This window comes from Cnephaeus nilssonii, assembly GCF_951640355.1.
Source record: "Cnephaeus nilssonii genome assembly, chromosome: 8".
NCBI lineage: Eukaryota > Metazoa > Chordata > Mammalia > Chiroptera > Vespertilionidae > Cnephaeus > Cnephaeus nilssonii.
The window spans coordinates 81766943-81779335 of NC_137079.1; the positions used below are offsets into that span (position 1 = coordinate 81766943).

General features: G+C 38.7%; 1 protein-coding gene across 4 annotated transcripts in view; it reads left to right on the top strand.

Moving 5' to 3' along the window:
• Positions 1-12393, top strand: part of NAA16 (N-alpha-acetyltransferase 16, NatA auxiliary subunit) — an 85475-nt gene that overhangs the window by 54798 nt on the left and 18284 nt on the right. For all 4 annotated transcript variants that reach the window (XM_079778857.1, XM_079778858.1, XM_079778859.1 and 1 more), the window contains one exon: positions 7611-7739. In XM_079778857.1, coding sequence (XP_079634983.1) covers positions 7611-7739 — 129 coding nt within the window. The remainder of the gene's footprint in view (positions 1-7610; positions 7740-12393) is intronic.

A 12393-nucleotide genomic window follows, 5' to 3' on the forward strand; every position in this document is an offset into this window, starting at 1 on the left:
GTTTCTCTCATGTAGATTTTTTTGTTTGTTGTTTCCTTTTTCCTCTCTTTCTCATCCTCTTTCTCTCTAAAATCAGTAGAAACATATACTTGGGTGAGGATTAAAAATAAAAAAGCATTAGCAGAAGCAACATAACTTTATACAAAAATAAGCAATATGCCATACTTCAGTGAATGTGTGTAATATTCTATTTACAATTCTTTTGTCTCACTATAAATTTGTTACTGCTGTTTAATTTTTACAGTGTCTTACTTGAGAATTGCTCATAGAATTCTGTGTAGAACTAAGATAAGTAGAGCCATAGCCAGTTTGGCTCAGTGGATAGAGCGTCAGCCTGCGGACTGAAGAGTCCCAGGTTCGATTCCAGTCAAGGGCACGTACCTCGGTTGCAGGTTTCTCCCTGGCCCAGGCCCTGATTGGATGCGAGCAGGAGGCAACCAATAGATGTGTCACTTTCACATTGATGTTTCTCTTTGTCTTTTCCTCTCTCTTCCACTCTTCCTAAAAATATCTTTGGGTGAGGATTAACAACAAGATAAAAATGAGTGTGTATGTATACACACACACACACACACACACACACACACATATATGTATATATGTATGTGTGTGTGTGTGTGTGTGTGTGTATACACACACTTGAGTGGCTAGATTATTATGCGTTCAGAGATTATAATAATCTGGCCACTCAGTATATATATATATATATATATATATAGATGATATATACTTTAAAGGCCTGATGCACGAAATTCATGCAGTTGTAGGCCTTTCTTCCCCTGGCTGCCGGCACCTGCTTTCCTCTGGCACCCGGGACCCGGGCTTCCCTCCAGCCGCCAGCAGGCACCCGGGACCCGGGCTTACCTCCAGCCACTGGCAGGTACCCGGGACTCAGACTTCCCTCGCAGCCCTGGCTTCATCCGGAAGGTCGTCCAGAAGGACATCCAGTCTAATTAGCATATTACGCTTTTATTATTATGGGCATATATATGTAGACTAATGGAACAGAATAGAAAGCTCAGGAACACATTCACATATATTTGGAAACTTGGTACATAACCAGAGATGCTTTAAAAACCAGAGATGAAAAGATAGTGCTGGGACAATTATTTGTATTGAAAAAAAATAACACCCTTATCTTACACTGCACACAAAGCAGTTCTAGATGGATTAAATATCTTAAGTATGAAAAACAAATTTTTCAAACCTTTAGAATAAAGGGCAAGTTTATAATTAGGGCTTGAGGTAGGAAACATTTCTTAAGACACCAAAAGCATAAAGTATAAGAGTAAATTGATATGCTTGACTATATTAAAATTCAAGATAATGTATAACTGAATAACCATAAGTGAAGTGAGAGATAAACCATAGAAATGGAGAACATATTTCAAACCCATATAATGAAAAAATAATTAATGATGAACTCCCAAGTAATTCACTGAAATGGTTATATAACCATATTGAATGTAACATTAAGGCATAGTGAGGAAACTGTTGTTGCAAGTTTGTTTTCCAATCTTTAAGATTCGCTGAAATAAATAATTTATATTTCTAAGTGCACATTAAATACAAAGTGGAGGGCATTATTGTTTACAGGTAAGCTATTTAGGGTAAACAAAAGTTACCACTGTGCTCTATGATGCTAATGTATGGCTGCTATACCACTGTACCACCTACCTTAAATGTTAATTAGCATCTAGTTGTGACTTATTGTTAATGGAAACCGCTTGTAATTTAGAAGCCGAAGAATAGCTTGAATTTTTTTAAAAAATATATTTTTATTGATTTCAGAGAGGAAGGAAGAGTGATAGATAGAAACATCAATGATGAGAGAGAATCATTGATTGGCTGCATCCTGCACGCCCCCTACTGGGGATCGAGCCCGCTACCAGGGCATGTGCCCTTGACCGGAATCGAACCTGGGACCCTTCAGTCTGCAGTCCGAGGCTGCTCTATCCACTGAGCCAAACCTGCTAGGGGTTAGCTTGAATTTTTATTAATGAAAGTTTAACTACTTGTAAAAATGATGTCATAGAAACAAATATACACACAAAACTCAATAAAAAGATGATAATAAAAGTATGCACAAAAGGTATAGAAGTGGGAAAATGGAATGACCAAAAAGAGATCTTCATCAGTAATCAGGAAAATATAAAATACCATTTTGTACACATCAAATTTAAGAAATTTAAATCTGACATTATTAGGTATTGACAGACGGTATGCTTTTTATATATACACACATATATGAGGTGTATGTTTATTAAATATCTAACGTGTATATTTTTAGGATGAGAAAGAAACAACAAATGGTGTATATGTATGGCCTTCAATGAAAATTAAAATTAAATCTAATTTTTCATTACGGCCACCGCCTATAGACCATTTTTTGTTTCTTTCTCATCATAAAAAGGATTTTTTTCATCTAAACTTGCCTTTTACTTTCTGATATTTAGAATAATGCTGTAATTGGTGTTCCATTTGTAAGAAGAAATAGAAAAATGACTTTAACAATTATTAAGCACTGAGCTAAGTACTTTATATACACTGAGTGGCCAGATTATTATGATCTCTGAACGCATAATAATCTGGCCACTCAGTGTGTGTGTGTGTGTGTGTGTGTGTGTGTGTGTGTGTGTGTGTGTATTTTAGAGGCCCGGTGCATGAATTCATACATGGGTGGGGTCCAGCCAGCCTGGCCAGGGGAAGGGGACATGGGCGGTTGGCTGGCCTGCCTGCTGATTGAACTCCTGGTCGAGGGGACAATTTGAGTATCAGTCTTTTATTATATAGGATATACACTGAGTGGCCAGATTATTATGCGTTCAGAGATCATAATAATCTGGCCACTCAGTGTATATGATGTTATTTAATCTTAATCCTATGCTATTATTACCCTCATATTACAATAAATAATTTAGAGAGGTCAGGTACTGTGCCATCTGGAGATCACCCAGTTAGTCATTTATTTGGAGCCAGGATTCTAGCTTAGGTGTCTCTGACTCCAAAACCTAGGCTTTAGGATTGTATTGTAGGAGCAGAAACTTTAGTGACTAATGTTTCTAAAACTCAGAAGCCATGGGATCAACAGCAGAGGTAAAGTGGCAGATGAAATGTTGGGGAAAGGTATTAGCAAGAATGATGAGTATTAGGAGAAAAAATTAGGAAAATAGTAATACTGTTTATGTTCATGAGCACTTTATTATGTGTTTGTCTCACATTTTATAGCACTGTGATTGGGCCTCTGAAGAGGTTACTTCCATCATCTTTAGTCACATAGTAAATATTGCTAGAGCTCAAACTTTTCAGTGCCCTTTCCACTGTATCACAATTTTGAAGGTTAGGAGAGGATGTGTCTGAAAAAGTCAGGGCAATGAGAAAGAAGGGAAAAGGTTGGCTGTTTGAGAGTAATCACTAAAATCTACCTTGCTCATCATAATTGCTTTCAGTCATCCACTCTTGGCAGCTGCCATGCTGTTTGGAGAGCTTGTTCAGTTCATCCATACTGGTCATAGGCTAGACATATCCGTCACCTGTGGTAGATAACATAGTAAGCTACAGGAGGAGAACTGCTAACAACCTTGAATAATCAGTTTGCATCTGCTTGCTAATAAGTGAGTGAAGTGCTCATATTTCCTTCTTGCAGATATTTTACAGTTTAGAATTTTTATAGAGTTGTTGATGCAAAGTTGTATAGTTCTAGATGGTAAAGTTTTTAAAATGAAATATAATTAAATTTCTTATAAACATAGGTTGTCATTAAGGAATGGAAAATATATGTAACTATAAAGAAGAAATAAAATGCACTCATACTTTCATTCACCTAAAAAACAGTTTTTATACTTTCTTTTTAGTATTGTGAATATTTTTTTATTATCTTAAGTTTTACATATGTCTCTTTTTTTCCCAACTGACCCCTCCCCCTCCCCAACAATTCCCACCCCAGGCAAGCCCCCACTGCCCCCGTGTCTGTGTCCATTGGTTATGCTAATATACATGCATACAAGTCCTTTGGTTGCTCTCTAACCGCCCCCCCCCCACCTCCCCTGCCATATGTCTCTGGATCTATTTATGTTCATCAAATTATGTTGATCATTATGTCCCAAATATGAGTGAGATCATGTGATATTTATCTTTCTCCGACTAGTTTTTATACTTTTAATAAGAATTCTGAAAATTGAACTGATAACACAAAATGGGTATGCTAAAGAGCTGAAGATTGAAATTATTTATGTAAATGTACCCTTGCCATCTTCCTGGGTTCACATAAAATATATTTGAAATAACTTCAAAAATGTGACAACACTCTTTTGCCCCTGCACTGAAACTAGGTGCTTTATGTCTTATGTTGTTCTCAGAATTCACATTGTGCCTGAATTAACAAATATTTTAACAAATTCCATTATTTGGTTTAGTCAGCTCATAGGAGAAAAGTTGGCATAGAACAGAAGATGCTGTTAGAAGTAGATACATGGGTACCAAAAAAGTGACAACTGATTTCCTAAGCTTAACATGGAGGGAGGAGACTGGGAAACTGAAAAGCAGGCTTGGACCTATTACTGACAGATTTGACAATAATCCTGTATAATAAAAGGGTAATATGTGAATTGACCCTAACGTCAGAATGACCAGAACAACTGCTCCAGTCACTATGAGGCACAATGGCCACCTCTTGGTCCCTTTCCCCGGCCAGCAGGCTCCGATCGCCCAGTGGCGAACGGGGAACCGGGGGTGGGTGGAGGGAGACACGGGTGGAGCCAGGCCAAGGCCCCCGCCCCACCAGTCGCCCCACACACAGAGGGGGCTGGGCCGGCGAGTGGGCAGAATGGCCGACCTCTTGGTTCCTCCCCCCAGCCGGCAGGCTCTGATCACCCGATGGCGAACAGAGAACTGGGGGGTGTGGCGGTGGGGGGCAGGTCCAGTTGAGGAAAGTTGGGGAAAATGGCTCTGATTGCAGGCCAGGCCTAGGGACCATACCCGTGCACGAATTCCGTGCACCGGGCCTCTAGTGGATTTACATAATAGTGATCCTGAGTAAGCAAAGAAAGGTTAAGTAGCTTTTGCTTAATAGGCAGAAGATAGGCAATTCTTTATAGGATTGCTATCTGAAATAGTTGAAATAAAAGTTTTGGTGCTTAAAACTCAGCTTTAGAAATCTGGAGTCCTCTTTTATTTACTTTTATATAACTTTTAACTATATTTTTATTGATTTCAGAGAGGAAGGGAGAGGGAGAGAGAGGATAGAAACATCAATGATGAGATAGAATCATTGATCAGCTGCCTCCTGCATGCCCTTATTGGGGATCAAACCTGCAACCTGGGTATGTATGGAGAACTTGTTCTGACCAGGAATCAAACTGTGACCTCCTGGTTCATAGGTTGATGCTCAACCACTGAGCCACACCAGCTGGGCTATACTGTATATATATTTTTTTATTGATTGATTTTTAGAGAGAGAAGAAAATATAGAGAAACACTGATGTGTTGTTCCACTTATTTATACATTGGTTGATTTTTATTTTTTTTACTAAAGAACATTTATTTTTCACTAAGACTTACCTTAGAACATAATTAAACTGTGTTACCATCTCCCACCCCAACTTGAAGAAGGGTTAGTACAGTAAATGTTATAAAGCAGATATGAACAGTTTTTAACTGGAACCAACATTAACTGATAAAGAAAAACTTCCTTGTAAATCATCATAACAATGTTTAAGTAAAAAAAAGGCGGGGGGGGGGGGGGGGGCGGGTGATGGGACTTTCAGATTGAACAAGATCCTCACATTTCATCTAACACATTCCAACTGACTAGAGTGTACCAAAATGGAAACAGGATTACTATAATACAAAACTTCCACTACAGATCGCTGTACACATCTGTATTCCTAGCTCACCTCCAATCCCCAGTGCTTCCAACACAACTATTTCCTGGCCTTTTGGACCTGCCAAGGAAGGAGCACGTAGATCTTCTCTTTAATTCAGTCTTTGTTATAAGGCTGGTATGTCTGGGTATCAACTCAGTAAACAAGACAGCAGAGGTCTTCCAGATCATAAATCTATACTAATAAAAGGGTAATATGCTAATTAGACCAGATAGACCAGACATCTTCTGGATGTCATTCTGTCATTCTGTCCTTCCTAACAGAGCAGGGGCCCGGACAGCGCTGCCCAGAGTCCCGGGTGCCTGTGGCCGGCCGGAAGAGGGAAGCCTGTGTCCTGGGTGCGGGGGCCGAGGCAGAGGCGGTTAGGGGTGATCAGGCAAGCAGTTAGGGGCAATCAGGCAGGCAGGCAAGTGATTAGAGGCAATCAGGCAGTCAGGCAAGCAGTTATTGGCGATCAGGCAGGCAGGTGAGTAGTTGGGGACAATCAGGGAGGCAGGCAGAGGCGGTTAGGGGCAATCAGGCAGGCAGGCGAGTGGTTAGGGGCTATCAGGCAGGCAGGCAGAGGCGGTTAGGGGCAATCAGGCAGGCAGGCGAGTGGTTAGGGGCTATCAGGCAGGCAGGCAAGCAAGCAAATGGTTAAGAGCCAGCGGTCCTGGATTGCAAGAGGGTGCAGGCCGGGCTGAGGGACAAACACCGCCCCTCCCCCCCCCCCCCCCCCCCCCCCCGTGAATTTTGTGCACCGGGCCTCTAGTAAGATCAAATAACTGGCTGATATCACATGATAAGCGGGTGTTGGGATTCATTTTCTTTAGATGTTCTTCATACATTTTACAAACACCTCCCATGCATTCATTCACTGATTCATAGTCAGCGTAAGTTCTGCCTTCTGGCCTCTTGGTGGGCTGTACCAGTAAAATGATGTGAGATGTTGCACCAGCCACTACCACACACAAGCTTAGCCTCAAGGCCTCAACACCATCAACAATCAACCTCGCCCTCCCCCTGAGAGAGGAGCCCTCATTGGTTGATTCTTGTATGTGCCGTGATGGGGAACAAACCCACAACCCTGGTGTGTTGGGAGGACGCTCTAACCAACGAGTCACCCAGCTAGGGCCAGTAAACTGGAGTCTTTTAGGTAGAGTGTTGAATACCCCAACAGAGATGGATAAATAAGACATATAATTTTAAATTGATAGGAGCTTTTTGGTAGCCTATCAATATATTCGTTAACTAGAGACCTGGTGCACGAAAATCATGCACGGGGGGGGGTCCCTCAGCCCTGCCTGCGCCCTCTTGCAGTCCGGCAGGCAGACATCCCTGTTGCAATCTGGGATCCCTTGCTCTTTACCGCTCGGCTCGCTGCTCCTTAGCAGCAGGCTCCTTATCGCTCAGCTCACTGCTCCTTACTGCTACCATGGAGGTGGGAGAGGCTCCCGCCACCACCCCTGCACTTGTCAGCTGTGAGCCTGGCTTCTGGCTGAGCAGTGCTCCCCCTATGGGAGCGCACTGACCACCAGGGGGCAGCTCCTGTTTGAGCGTCTGCACCCTGGTGGTCAGTGCTCATCATAGCAACTGGTCATTCTGGTTGTTTCACTGTAACAGTCGCTTAGACTTTTATTATATAGATAGATTGCTATTATCATAATATTTGTAGCTATAGTTGTAAAAGAGAAAATGAGATATTTCGAATCTCTTTTATTCTTATATTAATGAATGCTTCTATTTCAGGAAGGAACATCTGCCATGGAAAATCTAAATGAAATGCAGTGTATGTGGTTTCAAACAGAGTGCATTTTAGCTTATCAGCGTTTGGGGAGATATGGGGATGCCTTGAAAAAATGCCATGAAGTAGAAAGGGTAAGTTGATAGAATTTTGACTTTATTTTTCTCCTGTAAAGTGATGAAAAAAAGCAGGTGTTTTTCAACATGGGATCATCTACCTCTTTTATCTCTTTGGAAATTTCACTGTGAAAAATTCTTAACCTTTAGCCTTTCAAACATTCAGAGGTTGTGAATAAATGATTGCTTTTGTTTATCCTCAAATGGTTACTATTTCAACATCTCCATATTTTTGTCTAAAGGAAGAAGTAAAAGATTAATTTAGTAAGTCATTATTGCTATTAATAACATATATTCAAAATCTATTCCCTAATCGGGCCATTATTTGATTTTCATTACTAGCCTAGAAGGACACACAAGCTGATGGCCACCTCTTTCCCCTTTAAGTCAGGATCTGCTCAGTAGTCAGCCTCTCTCCAGTTTGTCTTCCCAGGATATTTGTTCTCACATTCAGTATTTTGTACAGCAGTCTGTGACTGATTTGCAGGCTTATTTTTATTACTCGCTTTTAGGATGATGTGTGTGATGTGCCTTAGTGAGGGGCCTTTTCTTTTCCTTTGTGTGAATTTTGTTTTCCTGTTCTTTGTCATCTCTGAAGCACTCTCCTTCCAAATGGACAACAGGAGGAAAAGAGCCACAAATGCACCCCTGAGGCAGTCCTCAGCAGCCCTCAGTTGGGCTCAATCGGCACCACTGTTCCCATGCTGACGCAGTATTAAACCGCAGGCATCATAGTCAGGTGAGCCTGAAGTCTGCACTCTGGCAGTCACTTTGGCCTTTTTCCCATATGAAATTTCTGAGGTTACCCAAAGGAAAGGCTAAATCTTAGGGGGTGGCTTTTGATGGGAACTGGAGCTAGGATTATACCTGAGCCCTTTCACAAATAACCTAGTTTTTGCTTTGTTTTCTTTTTAAGTCTGAGCTTGATAGTTATACCTCTGGGAAGTATTTTCATCTCCTTGAAAATATAAAGCCCTTGGATGATAAGTGAACTATTCAGGAAATATCCAAGCATTGTGTAAATCAGGCTCTTCTGTGATACAAACGTAGATCACTAGCTTGATGACTGTCACTTTAAAACATTGTTTGTAATTAGGAAAGATCCATTTTTCATTAACCAAGACATTCTTGGTGAGAGACAGATTGTTTATTTATGGATCAGTAATTCCAGCAGGGCCATAACTGGAAATTATTAGATTTTCTGTGAAAATGAAATTTGAATATCCTGAGGATCATTATAATTGTGAACCTTCCAGCTTCATTTCCGTTCCTCCTAACATTAATAGCTATATTACTAATTGCTTTTTAATATTTTTGAAGGTTGTTAGACTATGATTTCATTACTGAATTTTATTTAGATATTTTACCTTGAATTTTTAGTAATTTTGGCTGAGTAACATGAAGTGAAATTCTGTAATGTCAGAGATTAAGTACAGTTGACCCTTGAACATTGAGGGCCCTTGGGCCGTTAACCCCTTTGCAGTTGAAAATCATCCTATAACTACTGTCTGTCCTTTGCATATGTGGATTTCAAACCATGGTTCAAAAATAGAGTTGACCTTTGAACAACATGGGTTTGAACTGCCCAGGTATTCTTTATACACAGATTTTTAAAAACTATAAAAACCTATGTTCAAGAACCAGCTGTACTTCTAGTTCAAAAAACGTGATTTGACAAAGCATTTTTGAAGGGAAAAAAAGTATAGGAAATCATTGGTTGAGATTAAAATGGAGCAAAAATCATAACCCTCTGGTCATTGTACATAATTATTATTGCTAGAATCTCTGTTGTATTTAGGATTTGCCTTTGGTGCTTTAGAGTAGAAGAAACTAGAAGCAAATAAACAAGAGCCTATTCTTATGTTACTTGTAAGTTAGTCTTTTCATAGTGAATTCATACTGAAAGTAAGACGTAATTCATCTAGTGGGTATATATGAATGCCTAATACAAATAGGGTGATTAAAATTTGTTGACTGACTCTAAAATTAATTTCTAATATAATTAATGTAATCTAGAAAATTCTTAATGATATAATTGTAAGGATTTAGGAGTAATTACTGAATTAAAAGATTTATTATGATAGGTATCTGCATGAGTTACTTTTGTTCCTGAGTTTAAAATACTTTAGTAAAGAAATGAGCACCTTTCAAAAATAAAACTTTGTAGTTTACTTTCTAAATAAAATGTCAGTGAATAGAGAGATAAGTTCAAATAAGGGCTAAGTCTTGTGCCTTTTAGAACTCCTTCCAGCATTTTTTCATTGAGGCAGTTTCAGTTGGGACACATATTGCTGTGAGCTCTTACTAACTGGATTTGAAATGTTAGACTTCTAGAATGGCCCAGTGTAGTACTTTTTCTGTCTTTATCTTGTCCCCCCTTATAGGATTTTAGGATTATATATACAGGTTATATAGAGAGAGTCTAACTCAATATGATGTTTAGAACTTGAGTTTTATTCAAAGCAAAGCAAAACAACTGTCTTTAAGATATTGAGTATAAACTTGTGCTCAGAATAAAATTTTAAACTATTTTATCTTTCAAGAGTTGAATTTTCGCCTGGCCGGTGTGGCTCAGTGGTTGAGTGTCAACCTAAGAATCAGGTGATCACGGTTTGATCATGGTCAGGGTACATGCCTGGTTTGCAGGCTTGATCCCCAGTATGGGATGCGAAGGAGGCAACCGATCAATGATTATCTCTCATCATTGATGTTTCTCTCTCTCTCTCTCCCTCTCTCTTCTCTGAAATCAATTTTAAAAAATTGAATTTTCTTTTCCCATTTTTCAGATGATTGATTTCTTTTTATTTTAGTGTACTGATTTGTATCTGAAACAAAGCAACAATACATATTTCTAAAACTTTTTGATAAGATGTAGGATTTCTGATAGCTCAGAACTATAGGAAGTTCATAACTTTATCTTCTAGTGCATCTTAATCTTTTTCAAATTGACACATGCTTTATAATGGCAGATTCTCTCTCTATAAAGAAAATAGTGTTGCTTATTATCCTCTTTGGTCTAGTTATTACTATATTTTAACTCCAGAGGTTTTTGTTATATTTCTGTGTGTGAGTTCTTATTAGTCTACTCCAGTAACTCTGAGAAAGAATGGGTAGATGAATCTGGGTCAGAAGCAAGGGCCTTATAGCGAATGCCTAATGAAAACCACACTATAAGCTCTGAAGAGTATTTCTTACTTCTTTGCTGACTTGTCTTACTTTGATTCAAGCCTAACTTTGGAATTTAAGCAATTCCTGCGTTACTACTTCCTATCAAAGAGAAAGAACTAGTGTTTATGATGAGGGGAACATTGAGTTAAGGGCATAAACAGTATGTTAAAATTTGGGTACCTAGAGTCTATGGTGAGCTAAGTGATCTTATCATGTTCATATTTGGTCAAAGTTCAGGAAAACTAACTTTATCTGTTTGTGTTATCTAGTATATTTTTATGTTTTATAAATTTGGAGATCTGAAAGTCACTCCAAGATGTGGTACAAGGGAGATATTTGTGGTATTTAGACAGTTTTGTATATTGATTGTGGTATTAGTTACTCGAATCTAAAGAACTATACACACAAGTTGTACCAATGTCAGTCGTTTGGTTTTGATATTATATTATGGTTATGTAGGATGTAGCCTTCTGGGGGAAACTGAGGGAAGAGTGTACAGAACATCTCCATACTACCTTGCAACTTCCTCTGTATCTATAATTATTCCAAATAAAGAGTTAAAAAATAGAAAATCAACCTAAGATTGTTTAGTTGTTTTTAAGTAGGATTCTCCAAACATCATTTCTTCCAAAAGCAAAATTATTTTGTAGTACCTATGTTTTCTAATTTAATTTAGTCATATCTGGTCTACCACCATTAGTTTATTTATTATAGAGTGATCAACATCCAAGTTTGGAGGACTTCAGCAAGTTCCTGAGACATAAGGTTTTCAGTGGAAAAATTGAAAGCCTCAGGCAAAGTGGATAAGTTGGTTACCCTATTTATGGAAGACATTAACTGGAGAGAGGCAGCCTGTGGGCTGTTACTGATACAAGAGGAGGCTTTAAATGTTTGTGGTTCCTTCTGAGACTTGACTTAAAAAATCGATGTTTACTAATGCTGCTAGGAATATCTCTTGAAATGTGCTGTTTCTCAGCCTAAAAAAGGTCCTATAACCTTTTAAAGTTTTCATCTCCATGAATTTTGGCACTGTCATTTTCCTTATTCAGTTTTATTGAATTTTAAGATATTCTTACTGTGCTAGACATAACTTGATTGACATCAAGGAAGACCAAGAACAACTTTATGAAATATATAATTCTTTTTTTAAAAAAACAAGCTTGCTATTTATGAATTGGTTTGTGTTATTGATGGGAGGAATGCAATTTTCAAATATAATGACATCATTAAAGCATGATTCTTGAAGTACTAAATAAAACTAATATGTTCATTTTTTCTATTGTGTACATTTTCCACATTGTGTACTTCTTATCTTAAAATTCTTCTTTTAAAATCTCAGGCACTTAATGTAATTCTCTGTATGGTGTGTTTCTAATTACCAAGACAACTAAAATTATCAAATGATATGGACATTAATGTGTCCTCTGCATGGTGAATTACTAGGCCCCAGGATAGAGTGAAGATGAAGGGTGGAAGAGCTTACTCTGTATTGGTGTGTTGAATC